A 25,463-nucleotide genomic window follows, 5' to 3' on the forward strand; every position below is an offset into this window, starting at 1 on the left:
TCAAACAGAGACCAATCAGGAGATTCTGAGCATCTCAAAGAACAGGAACTTCTGCATGAAAAGAATGCTATCTCAGTTAGTTTGTTACATTGCTAATGGTGGTTTATATGTGGATTATTTTTACTGTGCATTTGCATTTCTTTTCTATTTTAAACTTTAATGCATCCTAGAACTCCCCACCCCCATTCATTAGTCTGATTTAAATGTGGATTTTCTATTGAGTTTTGCATATCATTTTCATTGGAATTGCTTTATTTCTAGATTTTTGTAAACTTATATTTCATGTTTGGGACGCGGGTGGCGCTGTGGGTTAAACCACAGAGCCCAGGATTTGCCGATCAGAAGGTTGGCGGTTTGAATCCCCACGACGGGATGAGCTCCCGTTGCTCGGTCCCTGCTCCTGCCAACCTAGCAGTTCGAAAGCACGTCAAAGTGCAAGTAGATAAATAGGTACCGCTCTGGCGGGAAGGTAAACGGCGTTTCCGTGCGCTGCTCTGGTTCGCCAGAAGCGGCTTAGTCATGCTGGCCACATGACCCGGAAGCTGTACGCTGTCTCCCTCAGCCAGTAAAGCGAGATGAGCGCCGCAACCGCAGAGTCGTCTGTGACTGGACCTAATGCTCAGGGGTCCCTTTACCTATTTCATGTTTATAGAGGGTGGCATTCAAGTAAGTATAACGCAGAGAGGACCCGCTGATATGAATGAACATGACAAAGTCCAGTCCAGTAATTTCTCCCATAACATTAAAACTCGTGGACACCCAAGGAAGCTGAATGCTGGAAGGTTCGGGGCAGATAAAAGTCCTTCTTCACACAGCACAGAGTGCCTTCTGGCGGTTCCCTTCCTGTGAGAAGCCAAGTTGCAGGGAACCAGGCAGAGGGCCTTCTTGGTGGTGGCACCCACCCTGTGGATTGCCCTCCCATCAGTTGTCAAAGAAATAAACAACTATCTGACTTTTAGAAGACATCTGAAGGCAGCCCTGTTTAGGGAAGTCTTTAATATTTGATATTGTATTTTAATCTTTTGTTGGAAGCTGCCCAGAGTGGCTGGGGAAGCCCAGCCAGATGGGTGGGGTATAAATAATTGAATGAATGAATGAATAAATAAATAAATAAATGTGGAACTCCCTCCTGCAGGAGCCAGCGATGGCCATCACCTTGGATGGCTTTAAAAGAGGATTAGACAAATTCATGGAGGAGAGAGGGCTGTCGGTGGATAATAGCCACAATGGCTCTGCTCTTCTTCTGCAGCCGGAGACAGCAACGCTTCTGAACAAGCCTCTTTGTATGGCGACTTCCCACCCCCATCAGTGGAAATGACACATGACACAATTATTAAGGTTAATGGGCTAAATAAGGCCACAACTTTTATTGGTTACAGGTGATGAGCAATATTGGCTTAGGCATTGGTCCTAACTGACTACAGTGGTGCCTCACAAGACGAAAAGAATCCGTTCCGGGAGTCTTTTCGTCTTGCGGTTTTTTCGTCTTGCGAAGCAAGCCCATTGACGGAGTAGCGCTATTAGCGCTATTGGCTTAAAAAGGGCTAAACATGGCTTTTTAAGGGGGGGATTAGCGGTTTTGCTGCTAAAATGCTTTTAGCAGCTTAGCAATTCAGAACAAGGGGTTTTGGAGCAAAAAAAAAAATTTCGATTTTCCCCCGTCATTTTTCATCTTGCGAAGCAAGACCATAGGGAAATTCGTCTTGCGAAGCACCTCAGCAGACGGAAAACCCTTTCGTCTTGCGGGTTTTCCGTCTTGCGAGGCATTCGTCTTGCGGGGCACCACTGTATATCTGACTTCAGCCCATCCGCTTGAAGTCCGGGAAGGGTTAACCACCAGTAGGGGGAGTCCTGCTAATGCACATCAACTAGGAACTCCCCCGGGGTTAGCAATAGGGGGAGTGCCTTAGGCCCTCACCTCCCTAGACTTTGGCCACCTCATGAGAAGAGAAAACTCCCTGGAAAAGACCCTGATGTTGGGAAAGATGGAGGGCACAAGGAGAAGGGGACAACAGAGGGCGAGGTGGTGGGACAGTGTTCTCGAAGCTACCAGCATGAGTTGGACCAAACTGCGGGTGGCAGTGAAATACAGGAGTGCCTGGCGTGCTCTGGTCCAGGGGGTCACGAAGAGTCGGACACGACAAAACGACTAAACAACAACAAGCACTGTTCTTAAGAGGTCAGGCGAGGCATTGGAAGGAACGGACGAAAACTCTGAGATGATGATGCAGCCAAAGCCATCCCTCCCTGCTTCTTTGGCTTGCAAGGAGATGCCTTCATCACGGTTACATGCGCCTGCTTCCGCCGCTCCCCAGAGCCCCCGCCGCTGCTGCTGCAGAGCGATACATGACGGAGAGCTGGAGAAACAGAACACGGCGTCTTTGAGCCAGGACGTCTTTCTTATGTAAATACATCAGACTGAAATATCCACCTAAGGGCTCCCACAGGTGCCATCAATAACCGCTGTTCCTGCAGCGGCGCAGTGCGTGCAACTTGCCCCCCTCCCTCGCCGCCTTCTGAATTCTCGCCGCTTTCGGAGTCCCTCCGATAAGTGCGCTTTAGAGATTCATGGCACATCCCGGCTTTTGGACGGCCGGGAACCCACTGGCAGCGGACGTGGAAAAATCATTATTCCTAATGAAGAAATATCGATGACAGAACAGCGTTTCTAGTCAGCAGCCTAACAAGATTTCCGTTCCTGGTCCTTGTCGAACCCTCGCCCGCCCCGAATCCCGGCTACGGTGCGTGTCGCGCAAACACACACAGAGCTTTGCTCTTATGGATTTCCCTTCCAGTCAAAGGCCACCGGTGACCACACTTTAATCTTTTAAGACCTTCTGCTCACGACAGCCATTTGACGGCGAGGGATAAGAATAGTTGGGACACGGTGTTCTGCGAAGAGGGGGAAAGAGAGCAGCGTTGGGTCTGCCTTTCTTCTCGTTGTTGTTGAATGTTTTAACTATGCAATGCGGTCACAGAATTCAAGCTGAGCTGGGATAGCTCAGTCAGTAGAGCACCAGGGCCTTAAGCTCAGTGTCGTGGGTTTGAGCCCCACACTGGACCCAAAAAATTCCTTCATTGGGGTTGGACTAGATGACCCTCATGGTCTCTTCCAACTCTGTTCTGTGATTCTATGAAGGCTTTCAGTAGAGCTGGGAGGCCTGTAGACTAATGAATGTAAGAAGAGCCTGCTGGATCGGGTCCATTGCCCATCAAACCCAGTATCCTGTTCTCGCAGCAAAGGGAAGCATACAAGCAGGCAACACTTTCCTCTTGCGGTTTCCAGCCACTGATATTGAGAAGCATCGCTGCCTCAAACTGTGGAGACACAGCACAGCCATTCTGCTTTGTAGCCCTCCTCCTTCAATCCTCTTTTAAAGACATCTGCTGCCTCCAGTGGGAGAGAGTTCCACAGTTTAACTTTGTGGAGAAGCACTTTCATTTGTCTGTCCCGAATCTTCCAGCATTTAGCTTCTTTTGCTGTTGCTTTCTGGGAGGAAGGGGGTGAGGCATTAGGGAGGGGGTGCTGCGTGAGTACCCCTGCAGAGCCAAAGCGGTGGTCTCACCAGTGCTCCTGAACAGTACCGACCTCCTTGCCCCTCCGGGTAAAAAGCAGTGATGCCTCTGCCGGGATGACAAGGCCCCTCCCTGCCAGCTCCTGGCCTGAATTGCTTTGCAGGTGGTTGGGCAAAATATTCCTTCATTGCAGGGGGCAAATGACCCTTTGGATCCCTTTTCACTATACAGTTCTAGGATTTTGTGATTCAACAGGGCAAGGCCACAGACTGCCTGCTTCCCACCTGGTCAGGTTCAAGAAGATCTCGTGACTCCCAGGTAATTTCCCAGGGTTGATGTTTCAGATGAGTTCTTTTTGCAGAGCAGAAATGTTTGCTGCTCGGTTCATCCCCAAATACTCCAACTACGGCATATTTTGTATTTTAGGAGGAGAGAGACATGAAAGACATCGCTTGATCAAAGCACTCATTCAGCGCGCAAAATTGCATCTGATTGCTAATGCCTCTCCCTTTGCCGTGGCCTTCCGAGATCTCATCCTCCATTCCCATACCGTTCCAAAATTATCCGAGAACGAGCGCAGCTAAAAGGCGCCCCCCCCTCTCCTTTCAAAAGGGAAAAGGTGTGGGTGGAAGTGTGGGGAAGAGAGAGACTAAGTGTAGGGAACAATCTACACCCAACGGAAACATGCCCACCCCCAAAATGACAGAGCTGATTGTCACGCTGAAAGAAACAACCCATTGCTAAGGCTGGATTATCAGTTTTCATAACAATGGAGCATTATCCGGAGTTCTGAGTGCGACAGCAAATTCCAGCAGCACTGACATTCAATTAAAACCTCTGGTGGCTGTCAAGGGCTTCTTTTCCCCCTGCCCCTTATCTGGTCCCGGGATTAACCCTTCCGAATCATTTCCACACAAAGGAAAATGATCCTTTAGCAACCGCAGGCGCATGTGAATCACAGGACCACCTTTGGGCAGGGGGCATACACTCCTTCCCCTTGCCAATGCAGGAAAGTGGGGTCAGGGCTGGTGGTCTTCAAACAAAGTGATGACCAGCCTGGGAGGTGCTGAATAGCCAGCAGAAGGCTGGCTTACCCATAGGTGCTAGGGGTGCAGGGCACCTGGGTGCGGGGCTCTCGGGGGCGACAGGTCGAGAGTCCGGGGCTGAGATTTGGAGTCCGGGGATTGAAGAGCCAGGCCGGCCGACAGCTGCTGCCGAGCGGAGCAGAGTGCGTCAGGGCGCCACAGGTTTCTTTTTGCTGTGGGTGATGGCCTGGGACTCGGAGGCTGAACCTGAGGAATCCCAGCCTGCATAGGAGTCCCCGTCTCCAGAACCAGCTGAGCCGGGGCTGGGGCATGAGCCTGAAGGGCCCTCACCTGTGCTGGATCCTCAGGTGCTGGCACCAGCTGAGTCTGCTCTGGCTCCTGAGGGGATGGAGGACCCATTGCCTGCAGGTGCTCCATTCCCAGCCCCTTCAGGGGAAGGTGAGGTTGCCTCTGGGTCCGGTAACCCTCCAGCCTCTCCTGAGCTGCAGAGGATCAGGGCAGAGAGGCAGAGGGAACTAAGTGCTCGCCTCCAGGCCAGGAGAGGCGAGTCACCAGAGGATCAGGCTGCCTTATGCCTCGGGGCAGATAAAAGCCAGCCAACCCCAGTCCCAGGTTGCGGGAGCAACGTTGTTGGTAACCTGTTCCTGCCGGCACCCTGTCCTGCTCATCTGCCAGAGTTCCTGACCTCACCCGACTCCCCGCCTTGGACCCTGCTTCAGCTTTGACGGACGGCCTCCATACCGCACCCTCGACCTTGGACTGGACTCGGACCTTGCTTCTCAGTTAGCCCCCGGGACCAGCACAGGGTGCTGAGGCAGCTGGCCAGTTCTGCCCTCCTGAGCACCTGGGATTGAAGGGCCGTCGAGAGACAGTTGTGTGCGGCATGGGAGAGAGTTGTGTGCCCCCCTAAAAAGCAACATTGGCCTGCCCCCCCAATTGGGGACACAGGGCAGTTTTTTGCACCCCGGCGTCGCATATGCTAAATCAGCCCTAGCCACCAGCTTTACAGGGTGAATTGTCTGCCCCCCTGAAGAGCAGGGGGCTGCAGCACCACCCCTGGGCCATCTGCAGAGGGGGCTCTGCAAGACAGTAGAGGCTCCTCTCCTCCAGAAAGCTGCCCCAGGGGCACAAAGCCCAATCTTCGCAGGTAGCAGCAGGTGTGAGATCACAGTTAGGAATGCCCCATCTTAAGAAGTCCCAGCATATAGGAAAACAAGAAAGATACAGAACACAAAGGGCTGGAAAACCATTCATGCCTCCCTGGTGTGTAAGCTGTATGTTTATAGGGATTTTATAACAGGGGGCAGGGAACTTTCAAAAGTGCCAGTCCCCCCAGTATTCTGAATTAGTGCAGTCAACATCAGAAGGGCCTGCAGGCTCAATCAAGTGGCCCATCTAGTCCACCATCCTGTTCTCACAGTGGCCAGCCAGATAAATTCAGGGAGGAGAGGGCTTTTGATGGCTACTAGCTCTGCTCTGTGACCACTGTTGGAGTCAGCGATGCTTCTGAATGCCAGTTAGTGGGCCCCAGTGTCTCTTGCCCTCGGGTCCTCCTTGAGGGCTTCCCAGAAGAGGCATCTGTTCAGAAACTTTGAGAAGAGGATGCTGGACCAGATCGGCCATGAGACAGACCCTGCATGGTCTTCTTATGCTCTGATATGTTGCTTTTGTAGTGGTCCTTTTCACCGCTTTAAGCCCCCCTGGAAGGGTATTATAAAAGGCATGGAAGAGCCAATGCTCTTTCGTTTCTCTTTCACCTGGTCATGGCTGCCCCCCAAGAACCCCAGTAAGACTCATTCTTTCAGAACACCCCCCCCCCCCAGCATCTCAGCAGACGCCAAATAAGTTTGCTCCACTTGTGGCTCCCAACCTGCAGTTGCTGGAAACCACAGGAAGGAAGAGGGTTGTTCTTGCGCTCGGATCCTGCTCGCAGGTTTCCCGCAGGTTGGCCACCGTGGGACCAGAATCCTACACCAGATAGGTCACTGGCCTGATCCAGCAGGCTCTTCTTATGTCCTTGTGTTCTTCACACCAGCCTTGAAGTAAGATCCGACTGCAACCCTGCTGGGGTTCCGATTGTGACTTGTCGGGGCTGCATGACAACCGTCTGTCCTTCCCGTCAGGCAGCAAAATATCTGCAGCTGGCCCTGGAAGGTCTTAAGCAGCCTTTCAAAACCCTGACCGCTTGGTTGATGCTCCAGCCTTGCAACCACCCACCTCCTTGCTCGGTAGCTCGCTGTCAGCTCCCAAAGCAAAGTGGAATACCCCAATGCTGACAAGTCGGTGGGCTAATGGAATTTCCTCCTCTAATTTGTATTGGCTCGGACTCCATCCCGAATGTCCATGAGAGTCGCCTCTCATTTCCATCAAACGGAAGAACAGGCAGGACTCAGGAGCCATGCGACACAGGGCTGCCCTGCTTCTGAGCTCAGCCTCCAAGCCTCCAAGATGAAATGGGGAGGGTGGACTGGGTGGGCAGCCTGCAGCCTGGAAAGGTGTGTGGGTGCTGCAGAGACCTGAGGTGTTTGGGTGGAGGGTGTGTGTTCACTGGCAGACCTCGGGGTCTCAAATTTCAGCGGCGCCCTGGGCAACACCAACATTTGCTTCCCCACCCCCCTTGCACTCCGTTCTAAAGTATAGTTGCGGTTCCCTGTGGCACTGCCAAGACTTTGCACCCAGTGCAAGCGAACCAGCCACACTCCTTTGGTGTGCTGAAGGTGGGGAGAGCGTCCAGGACAAAATGCAAGAGAAAGCCACTTCCGCCCTACAGAGGAGGTGGGGTTGCGGGCTTCACAGCCCCACCATGCGTGGCTGCTAGAGCCCAGCCCCACACAATTGGGGGGATTCCCAGCCGCATCACACCCTGGCCAGCCAATTGGCTGGCTCTGGTGGTGTGGCTTGCCCAATTTAAACCAGGACATGGCCGGGGATCTCCCTCTTTTCCCACCTGCCAGCTGTTCCTGCTTTCCCCACCCTCCCGCCCTATAAGGTTTCGTTCCTTGACCTTGCTTGGTCGCCGTTGAGGGGCCCGGTAGGAATTTTTCCACTTGGCAAATTGGCACCAGGCACTTGTTTTTCGCCTACCTCGTAGCAAATCATCACAACTTTCTGGGTATTGGCAGTTGGTATAGTTCTGTAGTTGGAAGAGGGGAGGAAGCGCCATCACCTGCCCCCCCCCCCCATATTGAAGGGTAGTCCGGTAAAGGATTCCAGGGGGCGTGGCCCTGTCCAAAGTCTAGGGAGGTGAGGGCCTAAGGCACGCCCCCTATCGGTGACCCCGGGGAAGTTCCTAGTTGATGTGCATCAGCAGGACTCCCCCTACTGGTGGTTAACTCTTCCCAGACTTCAAGCGAACAGGCTGAAGTTGGATATCGTCTGTTAGGACCAATGCCTAAGCCAATACCGCTCATCACCTGTAACCAATAAAGTTGTGGCCTTAATTAGCCCATTAACCTTAATAATTGTGTCATGTGTCTTTATTTCCACTTGGGGGGCCGGGAACGCACCACGCAAGAGCATCTAAGGCAGGAATGAGGGATGTTTTCCCCCTCCCAGTTAAAAACTGCATTTCTTCCTAGGTAGTAAGAATATGAAAAGAGCCTGCTAGACCAGGCCAGTTCTGATCTCATGGGCCGACCAGATGCCCCAAAGGGAAACCTGCAAGCAGGATCTGAGTGCGAGAGCAACCCTCTCCCCTCCCAGGTTTCCAGCAACAGAAGCAAGGCTGCCTCCAACCACGGAGGCGAAGCAGAGGCGTTGTGGCTGCCAGCCTGTGATAGCCCTCGCTTCCTCCATGAATTTGTCTTCACCCTGCTTTCAAAGCCATCCAAGTTGGTGAGTACCCTTGCCTCCTGCGGCAGCAGGTTCCACAGTTCAACTATGTGCTGTGCCAACGTTCGCTATGCTGAACTAAGTCACGGCTTAGCATGGTGTGCGAACCAGGCATCCGAGAATGAAAGAACTTAAGGAGAGCCTGCTGGATCAGGTCCATGGCCCACCTGGCCCAGCATCCTGTTCTCACGGTGGCCAAAAGGATGCCCAAAAGGGAATCTGCAATCAGGACCCGAGTGCGAGAACTTTCTCCCCTCCGGTGGTTTCCGGCAACCGAGATTCAGAAGCATTGCTGCCTCTTGACTGTCGAAGGAGAACATAGACATGGGGGGGGGGGGGCTTGCATGCTGATGCTGGTGAGCAGGGTAAGGACGCCCCCTTTCTCTTCCTGCCACCCATTTTCTCCTTCTCTCCTTCTGCCACCCCCTTTCTCTCTCTCGTTCTCCTTCACCCCCATTCCTTCCCTATTGTGATGGCCTGGGACTTGGGCTCAGGCTCGGAACCAGAGGAGTCTCAGTCTGCACCAGATCCTTTGCCTCAGGCATCATCTGAACCAAGTCTGGGGCCTGATCCTGAAGAGTCCCAGTCTGCACAGGTTCCCCTGCAACAAGCACCAGCTGGGCCAAGTCAGGGGTCTGAGCCTGCCCTGGCTCCAGGTGCGGGAATGACCTGGTCATTCCCAGACCGGGAATGATCTGGGCCATCACTTACAGCTGCTCCAATACCGGTTGGGTCAGGGGAGGCTGAGGCGGCCTCTGGGTCTAGTCACCCACCGACATCTCCTGAGCTGCAGAGACTGAGGTCTGAGAGAAGGAGAGACCTGAGTACTCGCAGGAGGAGTGCTCGCCTTCAGGCAAAACAGGGAGGTGAGTCACCGGGGGATCAGGACCGGCCATTATCCCGACAAAGATAAAAGGCTGTCGGACCCCGCCCCAGGTTGCGGGAGCAACATTGCTGTATGCCAGAACCTGCCTGAGATCCTGTACCTGACTTTGCCTGGTTTTCTGCCTCGTGTCCTGCCTTGGCCCTGTCGGACTGACTCCTAGCAGAACCTATGGATTTGGGACCAGACCTGGACCGCGTTTCTCGGGTTACCCCCGGGCCCAGCACATCCTGCCCAGGGGAGGGAAACTGTGTCCTTCCCAGAGGTCTGAACTGACTGTGTGGGGAGTGCTTTGCCCCTCTATCCCACCCCTTTTGGCTTATTTTCCTCCACCCCCAACCCCCCCCGGCATTGCCCTCATTCTCTCTCTCTGCGCAGGACGGGGGTCATGTGAAACTGCTGAAGCCCCAACACTCATCCTGAAAATTAACTGGCCTTTCTGAGTGTCCAAGCCTTTGCAGGAACAACTGAGCAACTTTCCCCAAAACCAACTTTAGCAAGCATCCTGCGCTGTGAACTTCAGCCCCACCCCACGAACTTAAACCTCCGCAATTCCCGGAGAGACATGATGCCTGCATTCCCAAACAAATGGTCCTTTTAAAGGGATGAGCTTCCACCCATCTCTCAAGCACAACAGTCCCCTTTGGGGGGCATCTGAAACGCAACACTGGCTGGGGGGGGGGAATCCCCCATGATGTGAGAGGAAGGAAAGTCTCTGATGGGAGCCAGCGGCCCACCATTTGAGCAGAGGCCGACCCGCCGAATGATCCTTGCTGGCTTTTCGAATGTAATTATTTGGAACAAATTATTTCCATGACTTAATACAATGCCTTGGAGCTCTCCAGTAAGGTTAATTAGATCGCTGCATTCAAAACCTTTCTGCTCTCAACCGACTTTTAATATGCTCTGATGCAGCTTTCTAAATTTGACCTAATGATACGATTAGTGGGCGGCTATCTGGCCTGCTACGATTACCGCAGCGCTGAATCCCCGAGGGGTTGGGGGAAACATGTTTGATGCAAATTAGAGTCAATGTCGCTGGGCCGTCCCCTCTCTGTTTTCATTTTTTGGCTGGCCCCCCCACCCCTCCTTCACCCTGGGACAATGGGCCTCTACTGTACAAAACTGTATCATGGGCACCACCAAGTTCATTAGCTCTGGTAGCTAACTATTTGTTATTTATTTATTTATTTATTTTTGCACCATGCGCCAATGGCTTGTGGAACTCTCTGCCACCAGAGCATGGGAAAGGTCGGAGCACTTACCAAAGTATTCCTGGGAAGGCGGGTTTTCCATATCGTACAGCATTTTCTTGGTCAGGTGTTCCAGCTCATCCTCCGGTCTGAACAAAGGAGCACTTGAGGGAGGGTTGGGACCGCCATGCCCACTCTGGAAGAGGAAAAAGAGGCAGGTTTTGACGTTTCCTTTTGGACCAGGGGCATGCTGTTGAGCAAAACCGTCCGGGGACTGACAAATAGGCCCGTGGAGGAAAGGTTATTTATTAAACATATGGCAAAGCAGCCAAATGCATGGCGATTTCTTCAAAATATGGCATCACCTGGTGGCATCTGTAAATAGGCAAAACCTCTGTCCCTCCCCCATCTCTTTCGCTGCAATCAGCTGAAACTGCAACACCATTAAAAAATAAAATAACCCAGTTTGGGATTACGCAGGGATCACACAGCAGCCTGACGGTGCTGCAGAGTAAATTGCAATGAGCGTTGTCACAAAGCCAGTGGAGAGAGAAGGCAATGGTGTATGAACTAGCACTGCCCTCACTCTGAATGAGCATCTTCACCTGGAAAATATTGCCAGGGGGTGGGATGCAGGTAATTACGAGTGGCTGCATGGTCCACTTTTCAGAGGCTCATGGACCACCACATTGGGACAATCTATTCTGAATTATGGTGATGGGATTTTTCTGAATTTGGCCTCCTTTGCCCCCCAAATCTTCTCTGATTAGACACAAAAAGAGAGAGACAAAATGTCTGCCTACACCATGGCTTCTTCGTCAGACCCACTCTAATCATTAACGGACTCCATATCTTAAGGGCAATACTTTCAATTATACTAAAACCAGCTGATTTGCATCTTGCCTGCACTCAGGCTCCCCCCTCCCCCTGGCCAAAGAGCTCCACAGTGCTCAGAATGAGCGCAGTTGGAAGCAAATCTACATCAATCTAGTCCCAATTTGCATAATGTGACTTTTTCGCATAGTTTGGTACAAAATTGGGTGAGGGAATTGAAAGATTTTTTTAAAATAAAAAACCGCGGCTTTGCTGTACACAGGCAACATTTTGGGAAATCTCCCCTTCGGCATTGCTGTTCTTGGATTTTATCGTGATTTAACAACGGCGAAAACATTTCTTTGTGTGCACTTATTATGTTCACCATTTAGGAGCTGAAAGCTTTTCCCCACGCCCAAACTGCGCTTGCTTGTAAGTGCGGGTCTCTTCATACTAGCAGCAAACAGATTGTAGACGATGTGTGAGGTTTTCCGTAAAAAACCCGACAACTCTGTGATATCCTATCATCATCATCATCACTGTCATTTCATTTCATCCCATGGGATCACAGGGCAGCATATAATAAATAATAATACTAAAATTTTATTTATATCCCGCCCTCCCCAGCTGAAGCCTGGCTCAGAGCGGCTAACAACAATAAAAGTAACACAGTTTACATAAAATCACAAACGATTACAGTGGTGCCCCGCAAGACGAATGCCTCGCAAGACGGAAAACCCGCTAGACCAAAGGGTTTTCCGTTCTCAGAGGTGCTTCGCAGGACGAATTTCTCTATGGGCTTGCGATTCCTGGGGGGGGGGGGGGTTCCACTCCCCACCCCCTTTTTCTAAGGCACTAAACTGCTAATAGCCTTTTAGCAGCTAATCCGCTAATCCCTTAAGCCTTTAATAGCCGCTAAACCGCTAATAGTGCTAATCCGCTAATGGGCTTGCTTCGCAAGACGAAAAAACCGCTAGACGAAGAGACTCACGGAACGGATTCTTTTCATCTTGCGAGGCACCACTGTAATTGACATGCATTCTAAAATCAATTCAAAATCAAATTAATGGCAACCACTGGGCATGAACCGACATTTGCCCACAATTCCTCTTCACTGCATAAAATGGACCTTATCATGGTCCTCTTTGTCCGGCAGAGAAGAGCAGGTCCTCCTACCGGCCGGGTCTCCATTACCCCAAGGCTCTGAGGGTGCAGGGACTCTCAAGAGTGGCCCCTCTGCCAAATATCACCAGCTGAGAGGGTCTCTGGGGAATCACTGAATCTGAAGAGTTGGAAGGGACCCCAAGGCAAAATGCAGGAATCTCAGCTAAAGCCATCCAACCTCTGCAGTAGGGAGCGGGTGGCGCTGCGGTCTAAACCACTGAGCCCCTTGGGCTTGCCAATCGGAAGGTTGGCGGTTTGAATCCCCTGGACGGAGTGAGCTCCTGTTGCTCAGTCCCAGCTCCTACAAATCTAGCAGTTTAAAAGCACACCAGTGTGAGTAGATAAATAGGTACCACTGTGGCAGAAAGGTAAATGGCATTTCTGTATGCCCTGGTTTCCGTCACAGTGTCCCGTTGTGCCGGAAGGGGTTTAGTCCTGCTGGCCACATGACCCGGAAAGCTGTCTGTGGACAAACGCCAGCTCCCTCGGCCTGAAAGCAAGATGAGCGCCGCAACCCCAGAGTTACCTTTGACTGGACTTAACCATCCAGGGGTCCTTTACCTTTAAAGGTAAAGGGACCCCTGACCATTAGGTCCAGTCATGACCGACTCTGGGGTTGCGGCGCTCATCTCGCTTTATTGGCCAAGGGAGCCGGCGTACAGCTTCCGGGTCATGTGGCCAGCATGATTAAGCGAACCTTCTGGTGAACCAGAGCGGCGCACGGAAACGCCGTTTACCTTCCCGCCAGAGCGGTACCTATTTATCTACTTGCACTTTGAGGTGCTTTTGAACTGCTAGGTTGACAGGAGCAGGGACCGAGCAACGGGAGCTCACCCCGGCGCGGGGATTCGAACCGCCGACCTTCAGATCGGCAAGTCCTAGGCTCTGTGGTTTAACCCACAGCACCACCTGCATCCTTTACCCTCTGCTTAAAAACCTACAAGTAAGGAGAGTCCACCATGTCCAGAGGGAGACCGTTCCTCTGTCGAACAGCTTTTACTGTCAGAAAGTCCTTCCCGATGTTTAGTCGGAATCTCCTTTCTTGTAACTTGAAGCCCTTGCTTCGAGTCCTACCCTCCAGAAAAGGAGAAAACAAGCTTCCTCCATCATCCACGGGACAGCCCTTCAGGTATTTGAAGGTGGCTCTCTTATCTCCTCCCAGTCTCCTCTTTTTCAGGCTAAACCCCAGCTCCTTCGACCATTCCTCATAAGGCTTGGCTTCCTGATCTTTGATCATCTTGGCTGCACACCTTCCAGCTTAAAAGATAAAAGGAAAGACTTCTCCACGCAGAGCAGAGTTAAACTGTGGAACTCACTCCCACAGGAGGCTGCGATGAAGAGGAAGCCTTTTCGGTATTTGGGGCCTGAGCCGTTTGGGGCTTTAAAAACCAAAATGAGCAGCAGAGATCGCAATAATCCACTCTGGAAGTTCATAAACTCTTACAACTTTGATCTCTTCCATCTCAGCACTTTTGTTAACATTTGGCTTTTGAGATGCTGGTTTTAAGGAGGAATTCACAGGCCAAGGAGACAGTGGCTGCCGCCTCCCCCAAAAGCAATGGTCAGTTTAAGAGATCCTCGAGTTTTCTTCCTCCAATTTTCACTCTGAACCTTCCTGATAGCAATCTGGCTTCCACTTTCCCACGGCTCACTGGGTTTAGCGCCACTCGCTTTCGGCTCGGCCCCCCCTCGCTCTCCCTTCGAGAAGAGGGGGGCCGGAGAAAGGAGAGGGGGAGGAAGACACCTGAGCAAGTGATAAACACCTTTGGGAAAGTGGCAGCAGCCTTCAGAAACTGCGCCGCAATGAACGCCCCGCGGCTCCGGCAGCGCCAGATACATTCATTTTTTCCTGTCCATTTGCAAACGATGTTCCTGAGGCTCCTTTCTTGGAAGGAAAATAACTTCAATTATGTGTTCTCAACCAAAGAAACATGGAAATTATCTTCCTTTCAGAAGGTAGAATTAGCTCAATTTAGAACTGAAAAGCTGCCAAAAAACATCCCTTGCTGATATTTACTTTCCCCCCTTTTTCGTGTGTGTCCCCCCTCCCCTTTGCCTCCCGCTTGTTCAGATGCACATCATATTTGCAAGGTTGTTTTTGAGGAAGATGGCTTTCGGTATTAGTGCGGCTTGGAACAGAACTCAGGATAGTCCAGCCAGAAGAGCATGGGACTCTTAATCTCAGGATGACGGGTTGGAGCCCCACACTGGGCAAAAGATTCCTGCCTTGCAGGGGGTTGGACTAGATGACCCTTGGGTCCCTTCCAACTCTGCAAGCCTAAGGTTCCATGAAATGGTGTCCCAGGCCTTGTCCTGTATGCTCCCTGCTTTCTACCTGATACACCCAGGTTGCCCTCTTCTCACAGCACCTAGCGTGACTCCATACCGGTCCCAGCTAGCTTGGGAGTTTGGAGACGGGCAAGGATAATAATAATAATAATAATAATAATAATAATAATAATAATAATAATTTTATGTATATCCCGCCCTCCCCCAGCCAAAGCTGGACTCAGAGAGGCTAACAACTGTAAAATAATACAGCATTCTAAAATCAATTCATTATAAAATCAGTTCATTATAAAATCAGTTCAAATCAAATTGATGGCAACCATTGGGCAGGCCTTGTGGAAAGATGTCAAGTCCTGCAGGGCCCTAGTCTCTTGGGACAGAGCGTTCCACCAGATCAGGGCCACCGCTGAAAAAGCCCTGGCTCTGGTTGAGGCCAGCCTCATCTCCCTGAGGCCTGGGACCTCCAAGATGTTTTTGTTTGAAGACCGTAAGGTCCTCCGTGGGACATACCAGGTCCCGTAGGTACGAGGGTCCTAGGCCGTATAGGGCTTTAAAGGTTAAAACCAGCACCTTAAACCTGATCCTGTACTCTACTGGCAGCCAGTGCAGCTGGTATAGCACCGGGTGAATGTGATCCAGCGGCAAGGACCCCGTAAGGAATCTCGCCGCAGCATTCTGCACCTGGTGGAGTTTCTGGGTCACCTTCAAGGGCAGCCCCATGTAGAGCAAGTTACAATAATCCTTGATGCAACTCGGATGGTTTCTGGGACTTGGAAAAGCGGGTGCGAGAAGTCAGGATATAAGGGCAGGCTACGTTTTGCTAGCCCCCAAATGGAAAACGAGCGAGGTCCCAGCCAAAGAAGAATGTTGGGATATTCAAACTGATGGAATATTCGCAGCTTGCGGACCTAACCAATAGAATAAGAGAACAAGAAGAACATACCTTTAAATAAGATTGGAAAACGTTTATTGAATATATGGGAGGAAACTGTGTATATTTGAAAACGTGGGCAGCATTAAGGTAAACTCAACAGTTTAAATAAGCTTGAAGGGATGTAATCATGGGATACTGAATGGTTTAGTTTATGTAAAATATGCAGGGATTGGTTTAGTTTAGTTTATGGTTTAGTTTATGTAAAATATGCAGGGATCTGCTTTGAGTTTCATTTCTACAACCAAGCAGTGTGTGAAATGAATGAACAAGAGAGGGAGAAAACTGCCAGAAGGGGGTTGGGCTAGATGACCCTCAGGGTCCCTTGCAACTCTACAGTTTGACGATACAGTGAGACCGTCGCCTGTCCACTCAGGTGGATGGAGGGCGGGCGCAGGATTAGCCCATTCTTCCTCTGCCCAGGCAAACACTCGCTGGGGCTTACTCTGCCTTATGGATAACCCAGCCCGGCAAATGTGACTTAAGCCTCTAATGACAGAAAGGGCATCATCCCCGCCGGAGACGCTCACACGCCTCCCTGCCAGGGAACAATCCACAATAATGTCTTCTCTTTTTTGAAGGCAGCGGCTGAGCCAAGTTCCACACTCCGCACAAGGGGGAGAAGGCCAAGCCAAGAGCCTGTCAGGCATATTATCATTTATCTCATCCAATGTACTTATAAAAATGATTTCCCGTTTGGCCGGCACCCTCGGAAGTTTCTTGGCAAAGTCCCAACGCTTCGGGAGACCGAACTGAGGCTGTGTCTTTGAGCGCAAGGGCAGCCCCGCGGGCGAAGCGTTGGGATCCGGAGGCCCTGAATTCGAATCCCACCTCCGGCTGGTGTTTATTAGGCACCTTGGTGCTCTCCCTCCCTTCCTCCGTGCAAAGTTGATTCCCTATTTTCCGTACAAGTGAAGGGGAGGAAAATAAGGACACGGGCTCCTTCATTCTTTGCCTTGCTGGCCGGTAGATCACAGCAAACGTCTCCAGAAACATCTGCCGGTGTAAAAAAAAAAGCAGAACCAAGCACATTTGTTTCTAGGAATGACCAACGATGGAGAGAAGCTGCTGCTTTTTCTAGACATTGTTTGAACAGGAAGAGGTGAAATGCAAACTGGAGGAAGGATGGTCAATGTTCAGTGCCCACCAGTACCTCCTATGGTGCCTGCAAAGTCTCAGGAAATCTCCCTCCCCCCCAATCCACAAAATCTTGTTTCCTCTACCTGCTCAGCCTTCTGCACTGGCTTGCCATCTCCTATCTTGAACATGCCCCCTTAAACATGCACACAAGACAGCAGATGCCAGGATTGGACATGGCCCTCTGCACGTGGCTAAGAGCTGCTTCACCTTCTCCCTGTCGATGCCCCGATTGCCTCCCTTTCTGATTCTATCACCTCCTTTCGCAACCCTTCTCCATCCATCCTGTCTCAGCACCTTGGTCATGTCCACAGATGGCTGGACCCTCAAGGAGGGGCTCCGTGGAGAACTGGCTGCAGGCGCCAGGCCTGTTGGCACACCAACTCTGCGCTACAAAGATGTCTGCAAACGTGGCATGAAGGCTGGCAAATTAAGATGACTCCCTGGTCCTGAATGGGGTAATTGTGCCCCTGAAGGACCAGGTGCTCAGCCTGGGAGTCATTCAGTGTATCTGAAGAAGTGTGCATGCACACGAAAGCTCATACCAAGAACAAACTTAGTTGGTCTCTAAGGTGCTACTGGACAATTAAAATTTATATATATATATATATATATATATATATATATATATATATTTCTACTGTGTCAGACTAAGGGATGTGGGTGACGCTGTTGGTTAAACCACAGAGCCTAGGACTTGCCGATCAGAAGGTTGGCGGTTCGAATCCCCGCAACAGGGTGAGCTCCCGTTGCTCAGTCCCAGCTCTGCCAACCTAGCAGTTCGAAAGCACCCCTAAGTGCAAGTAGATAAATAGGTACCACTCCGACGGGAAGGTAAACAGCATTTCTGTGCGCTGCTCTGGTTCGCCAGAAGCGGCTTAGTCATGCTGGCCACATGACCCGGAAGCTGTACGTCGGCTCCCTCGGCCAGTAAAGCAAGATGAGTGCCGCAACCCCAGAGTCGTCCGTGACTGGACCTAATGGTCAGGGGTCCCTTTACTTTTACCTTTACTGTGTCAGACCAACACAGCTACCTAGCTGAATCATGTCTCTCCCTTATCGGTCTCTACAGCCACAGCAGGCGCTGTGACTTCACCCCCAAAGGTGCAATGCTCCATTGTCTCCAGAGACAGATGGATGCCAGCTAACCATATATGCAGTGTTTGTTTTGTAACTGCATGTAACTGTTCATCTCATATTATATTTGAATGTAATGGATTTTATTTTACATCATCGCCAGCTGAGAAGAGATACTATCGAAACAGTTCATCATCCGGGGGGAAACTGTTCCATTACCGCACGGTTACAGGATGGTGACTGTTGAAAGGCTTGTTTGCCTCTTTGATACGGATGGACAAAAATATTCTAATTTTGTTCATGCTGCCTTGATTGACTTCTATTATTTGTGACTTCCGTTACATAGTTTCGGTTGGTGAATTGTGAAATAGCACGTGTTACAAATGTTTTGTTAGAACATTATTAGGCGCGTGTTGCCTGTGATGGTTCAGAGTTGTCTGTTTTGCAACACAAGGGATTTCCTTTGCTGGGAGCCTTTTTCGGCCGAATGGCAGTGTATAGACGAGCAGGAACGTACCGTAACCTCGGCTTCTTCGGCCGAAGCTGCACTGGGCGCCACCTCTGCCTCCCTGCGCACGCCTAGTCCCTGCCAGCCATTTCTTGACCAATTATCGAGATCAGTTCATTTGCAGCTGCCTCCACCACCACCACCCCCTTGCGCTGCAGGCAGGGTGAAGCCGTTGAGCGCCAGGGAATGTTTTGACAGCTAAACATGGATCTTGTTGAGTTGTCTCTTTTCCTCACTTCTCCCAAAGACCATGCATTTATTGACTCATCAGCCCAGTCCCCCTGAGGTCCTCTTAGTCAAATCTGGAACTGTATTTATCTTTCTTTCTCTCTCTCTCTCTCTCTCTCTCTCCTCTTCCTTCCTTTTTAAAAATCTTCATTTGATGCAAAAATAAGAGGGCCCCTTCCTCCCGTCATTCCATCCCGTCAGAGTTGCTCTTGGGTTCGAATCCTGCTTGTGGGTTTCCTATTGAGGCATCTAGTTGGCCCCTGTGAAAACAGGATGCTGGACTAGATGGGCCGTTGGCCTGATCCTGCAGATGTTTTTTTATGTGCAAATGGCCACTTTCTCTGGCAGCCGAACTATAAGAGAGCAAAACACCAAACAACCTCCTGCCTTTCAACAGAAGTGACCCCATCCTTCCTAAGGCGGAAGCCTGCCAACCCTTTGGGGACCGTGGCGATCCGTGGTGACATGTGTGTCGATGGCTCCAGCCGCATTGCATCCCCGTACGCCGTTCCGTGCATGCGCCCGGAGGAAAGAACATGCGATCCGCACAGCTGTGCCGATAATGAGATCGGATGCTGAGCCGCTCTCTCCGGTGCTGCTGGAAACACTACGAGTCGCGCTTCTCTCCTTTTCGCCGGCTCCCCTGACTATTTGTACCTCTCTCTCATTAAGCACGTAAGCAGGAACCTGGCTCACACAACCCGTTCCGGATGACGGGGTGGGATTTGCCTGATGGCGGACGCACGCGGATCTCTTCTTTGGCATCCTGGTCTACACAGGAGGGCATGCAGGGCACAGGTGGTGGCCAAAACAGGGCGAAGCAGGAGTGCAGCCTGAGGAATGTCGAAGCGTAGAGTTCAAAGGGACCCCGAGGGTCATCCAGTCCAACCCGGTCATCCAGTCCAACCAACATCAGGGTGTTTTCCAGGGAGTCTTCTCTTCTCATGAGGTGGCTAAAGTCTTGGAGCCTCAGCTTCAGGATCTGTCCTTCCAGTGAGCACTCAGGGCTGATTTCCTTCAGAATGGAGAGGTTGGATCTTCTTGCAGTCCATGGGACTCTCAAGAGTCTCCTCCAGCACCAGAATTCAAATGCATCAATTCTTTGGCGATCAGCCTTCTTTATGGTCCAGCTCTCACTCCCATACATCACTACTGGGAAAACCAGAGCTTGAACTATACAGACCTTTGTTGGCAAGGTGATGTCTCTGCTTTTTAAGATGCTGTCTAGGTTGGTCATTGCTTTTCTCCCAAGAAGCAGGCATCTTTTAATTTTGTGACTGATCTTTTAAATGGATTTTAAGTGTGGTGTCTTTTATTTCTTGCATGTTTTTCTATATTCATATTATTGTTGCTAAGACGTGGTTTATTGCATTGTCCCTTTAAACTGTTGCAAGCTGTCCTGAGTGGGGCATGGTCATGAGAAGGGAGGGATAGAAACATGCATTTAAAAAAATCTTGAAAAATATTTAGCTGAGTCGGGAAGAAGCAGAGAGACACATACCAATTTTGGGGTGGGGGAGGGACAAACTAACATCAGATTCTGTGCCCCAGTGTCCACGCAAAACCTCCAAGAATTGATTTGTTCAGTTAATAATTTTACTTTCTCTGTGTGTTTTATAGAAGAAGAAGAAGAGTTTGGATTTGATATCCCGCTTTATCACTACCCGAGGGAGTCTCAAAGCGGCTAACATTCTCCTTTCCCTTCCTCCCCCACAACAAACACTCTGTGAGGTGAGTGGGGCTGAGAGACTTCAGAGAAGTGTGACTAGCCCAAGGTCACCCAGCAGCTGCAGGTGGAGGAACGGGGAATCGAACCCGGTTCCCCAGATTACGAGACTACCGCTCTTAACCACTATACCACACTGGTTAATTAATTAATTAATAATAATTTATTATTTATACCCCGCCCATCTGGCTGAGTTTCCCCAGACACTCTGGGCGGCTCCCAATCAAGTGTTAAAAACAGTACAGCGTTAATTATTAAAAACTTCCCTGAACAGGGCTGCCTTAAGATGTCTTCTGAATGTCAGGGAGCTGTTTATCTCTTTGACATCTGATGGGAGAGCGTTTCACAGGGCGGGTGCCACCCCCGAGAAGGCCCTCTGTCTGGTTCCCTGTAGCTTTGCTTCTCGCTATGAGGGAACCACCAGAAGGCCCTCGGCGCCGGACCTCAGCGTCCAGCCAGAACGATGGGGGTGGAGACGCTCCTTCAGGTATACAGGACCGAGGCCGTTTAGGGCTTTAAAGATCAGCACCAACACTTTGAATTGTGCTCGGAAACATACTGGGAGCCAATGCAGATCTCTCAGAACTGGTGTTATGTGGTCCCGGTGGCCACTCCCAGTCACCAGTCTAGCTGCCGCATTCTGGATTAATTGCAGTTTCCGGGTCACCTTCAAAGGCAGTCCCACGTAGAGCGCATTGTAGTAGTCCAATTAATTAATTGAATTTCTGTACTGCCCTTCATCCGAAGATCACAGGGCAGTTTACAATATAAAAACACAAAAATACATACCATAATAACAAACAAACAATAACAAACTGTGTGTTTCTTATTTAGTGTTGCCAGGTGAGTTTTGGGCACCTAAAGCCTGGCACACAATTTTTTTTACAAATGCACTACTTTATTCCGGTGTGTGTGTGTGTGTGTGTGTGTGTGTCTTTACCTTCAAATTCTTCCAAATATAACCCCTGGATGTTTTGCTTTGGAATGCATGATCTCTACAGTATTTTACTGCGTGCCTGCATGTTTGCACTGAGACGTGTTCTCTGAGGCCAGGCTGCCGCGTCCCTCTCTGAGCCTGCGCTGGAAAATCAATCGATAACATTTCCGCAGTCCCGAATGCAGTTGCCCTCACAACAACCTTGCGCAGCAGATCATGAGCCTCATTGCAGATTTGCAAATGAGAGAGAGAGAGAGAGAGCACAAACCTCATTCAAAACCTCAGCATTTGTCCATGGCGGGGGCGGGAATTTGAACCCAGGACTCACTGAGGCAAGCGTGCTCACCTTAAGATCCTAAGAAGCCCATGCATCAGGTCAATGGCCCATCTAGTCAGGGAATCATAGAATCGGAGAGTTGGAAGGAACCCCCAACTAATAGGGACCAAGTTAAGGTTCTGCATTTAGGCGGGAAGAACCAGATGCACAAATATAGGATGTGGGGCACCTGGCTTACTAGCAGTACATGTGAAAAGGATCTAGGGGTCTTGGTGGACCAGAAGCTTGACAGGGGCCAACAGTGTGATGCAGCAGCAAAAAAAGTGAATGCTATTCTAGGCTGCATCAACAGAAGTCGAGTGTCCAGGCCAAGGGAAGTAATAGGTAAAGGTATAGGGACCCCTGGCCGTTAGGTCCAGTCGTGGCTGACTCTGGGGTTGTGGCGCTCATCTCGCTTTACTGGCTGAGGGAGCCGGCGTACAGCTTCCGGCTCATGTGGCCAGCATGACTAAGCCGCTTCTGGCAAACCAGAGCAGCGCACGGAAATGCCGTTTACCTTCCTGCCATAGTGGTACCTATTTATCTACTTGCACTTTGACGTGCTTTTGAACTGCTAGGTTGGCAGGAGCAGGGACCGAGCAACGGGAGCTCACCCTGTTGCGGGGATTCGAACCAGCGACCTTCTGATTGGCAAGTCCTAGGCTCTGTGGTTTAACCCACAGCGCCACCCGCATCCCAAGGGAAGTAATAGTCCCCCCCCCCTCTATTCTGCCTTGATCAGGCCACACTTGGAATACCGTGTCGAATTCTGGGCTCCACAAATTAAGAAGGATGTTGACATGAGAAGAACAGTGCCTGTAGATCTTATCTCATATCTCAGGTTTTACAGGTGCCAAAACTTGCTATTTTAAAAAAGAATGGAGGCTGGGAATCGGGGGGGGGGGGGGTATGATTCGTGTGGGAAATTTAAAATGGATCTTGCGCCTTCCTAGCAGGGTGGGGTCTCTTGGGGTCACCCTTACTGTATTCCTTGCTGCCTCTAAACCCTATGTGGTCGGAACCGGCCCGCCCTCTTAAATATGTGGTCTAAAACCATTTAGGCAACAGCTAAACTAGACAGACCAGAAGTGACGCAGGAATGGAATTTTGTCTGATGCTGTTAAATGCCCGAGCCTGTTCCCTTAACAGGGCCAGACAGTGAGGAATTAAAATAAATAAGTGTGTTAATTTTGAAAGCTCCCGAGGTGTGCTTCAGCCACGAGGACGGAGGGCTCTCCCGGGCCTGTCGGAGCCTTTCAGGGAAGCTCTCCATCTTCTCAGATGCTGCGCGCCTCATTAATAAACATTAGCCTGGCAGTTAAAAGAAGGGCGCTATCTACATTTAATGAACTCTGGGGTGGGCTTGGTAGACACAGCCCATCGATAAGGTGTCAGCAGCCCTGACGCAAGACAAGTTCATCTGGGGGCTCGGACGCCAGCCCAAAGTCCGGGAGGCAATACTAGGTAAGTGACTAGGCAGAGCTGTTGACACACAGACACACACACCCCTCCAATTATAAGGGGGGGAAATACCCCAGTATTGGTGGCCGATGATGAACCATTTTCCAGTGACTAAACTGAATTCCTTGTTGCATTTCCTGTAATTGCAGCCCGCGTTGCATGGGTGTGAGCACGTAGGGGAAACAAATTATTTTCTTAAGGAAATAAAAAGCCTGCAGTCTTTTGAGTTCAAGCTGCTAGGTAAATCATTTCTTCTTCTTTTTTTAAGGAGAAGGCGGCAGCCCTGAGTTTTCCGTTTCCTCCTTGAAACAGAGATAACCATCTGCAAAAAGAAGTTTTCTCTTGCAGGTTCGGGAGGTCAGTCTGCATGATGGCCTGAGTGCCTTCCCATTCTTGCAGTCCTGTGATGTCTCTGCTTTTTAAGATGCTGTCTAGCATCTTAGGTCCATATGCCCTATTTTTTGCTCTATAAGACTCACTTTTTCCCTCCTAAAAAGTAAGGGGAAATGTGTGTGCGTCTTATGGACTGAATGCCGGCTGCGCAGCTATCCCAGAAGCCAGAACAGCAAGAGGGATTGCTGCTTTCACTGCGCAGCGATCCCTCTTGCTGTTCTGGCTTCTGAGATTCAGAATAGTTTTTTTCTTGTTTTCCTCCTCCAAAAACTAGGTGTGTCTTGTGGTCTGGTGTGTCTTATAGAGCGAAAAATACGGTAGTTAAAGCTCTGATTTTCCCAGTAGTGATGTATGGAAGTGAGAGCTGGGCCATAAAGAAGGCTGATTGCTGAAGAATTGATGCTTTTGAATTCTGGTGCTGGAGGAGACTCTTGAGAGTCCCATGGACTGCAAGAAGATCAAACCTCTCCATTCTGAAGGAAATCAGCCCTGAGTGCTCACTGAAAGGACAGGTCCTGAAGCTGAGATGGAGGGCACAAGGAGAAGGGGACGACAGAGGACGAGATGGTTGGACAGTATTCTCAAAGCTACCAGCATGAGTTTGACCAAACTGCGGGAGGCAGTGGAAGACAGGAATGCCTGGCGTGCTCTAGTCCATGGGGTCACAAAGAGGCAGACACGACTAAATGACTAAACAACAACAAATTAGCAAAGGTTAGAATATAACAGATGATTCTATTGCTGAACTGGTCAAATAAGAGTCTTTGTAAGACAAGGGCCTTAACTGGTCACCTCATCAGCATCTCAAAGGAATAAGCTTGGTTGCAAGAGCTACAACTGATAGGTGGATCGTTCCTCCATCCCCTCACCTGTCTACTAGGTAGGAGAACAATAGCCAGTCAGGAAGCAAGCAGGAAGCAGGAGACACAGAGATCTGCTTGCTCCGTGCTGGTTCCCAAGCTGCAACTAATGGATTTGCAGGATCTGTTGCAGTGTTGATGCTGCGATCCCTTCCATCCTATGCTCAGGTTGTATGTATGTGCAAATAAATGTCATAAAAGCAGCACAGACCAAGATGATCAAGGGTTTGGAGATGGTTGAGGGAGCTGAGTTTGCCTGGGGAGAGAGGAGACAGAGGGAATATAGGAGAGCCATCTTCAAATATCCCATGGAAGAGGGAACAAGCTTGTTTTCTCCTGCTCTGGAGGGTTAGGGTTAGACCAGAACCATTGGATTCAAGTCAGAAGAAAAGAGATTCTGACTAAAGATCAGGAAGAACTTTCTGACATTAAAAGCTGTCCAACAGTGGTGGAGGTTTTTAAGCAGAGGTTGGATGGCCATCTGTCAGGGATGCTTTAGCTGAGATTCCTGCATAGCAGGGGGTAGACTAGATGTCCCTCAGAGTTCCCTCCGACTCTACTCTTCTATGAGTCCATGAAATCTATAAAAATACAAATGCTATAAAAATATCAAATGCATACTGTACAAAAAACATTCCACGTTATTCAGTATAAGACCACCTGATTGATTGATTGCATTTCCCAAAATTTTAGTACATTTATCATACATTTACCATTACAGTGGTACCTCAGGTTAAGAACTTGATTCGTTCTGGAGGTCCGTTCTTAACCTGAAACTATTCCTAACCTGACGTACCACGTTAGCTTTTTTCTTTAGGAAAAAGAAGACGAGCTTTCCAAGAGTCGGTCGGCGCAGAGATGCAAAGGTCTTTTTCTGCCTGTGCGTGCGGCTTTCGAGGGTTCTGCCTCTCCACCCTCCCTGACTCAACCCCCGCCGAGTTTTGCATTTAGGAATCTCGCCGGATTAGCAGCGAGTCGGCCCTGTCTCCTGCGAGGCCAGGATGCCGGCTTACGGGAACAGCCGCGAAGGACGGCCTGGTGTGACGCGAGGACAAGTGCCTCCCCCCGTCCAGATTGGCATGAGCGCCGGGGGCAGCGTTGGGAGCCCAATATTGACTAATTATTTAGCTGTGAATGGCAGCTGTGAACATTGT

At 50.3% G+C, this 25,463-nt stretch overlaps 1 protein-coding gene across 5 annotated transcripts in view; it reads right to left on the reverse strand.

The window, feature by feature from the left end:
* LPP (LIM domain containing preferred translocation partner in lipoma) overlaps positions 1–25,463 on the reverse strand; it is a 283,835-nt gene that overhangs the window by 50,146 nt on the left and 208,226 nt on the right. For all 5 annotated transcript variants that reach the window (XM_083442228.1, XM_083442226.1, XM_083442227.1 and 2 more), the window contains one exon: positions 10,542–10,665. In XM_083442228.1, the coding sequence (XP_083298354.1) occupies positions 10,542–10,665 (124 nt within the window). The remainder of the gene's footprint in view (positions 1–10,541; positions 10,666–25,463) is intronic.

Source organism: Podarcis tiliguerta (assembly GCF_965153285.1).
Source record: "Podarcis tiliguerta genome assembly, chromosome: 5".
Taxonomy (NCBI): Eukaryota; Metazoa; Chordata; class Lepidosauria; order Squamata; family Lacertidae; genus Podarcis; species Podarcis tiliguerta.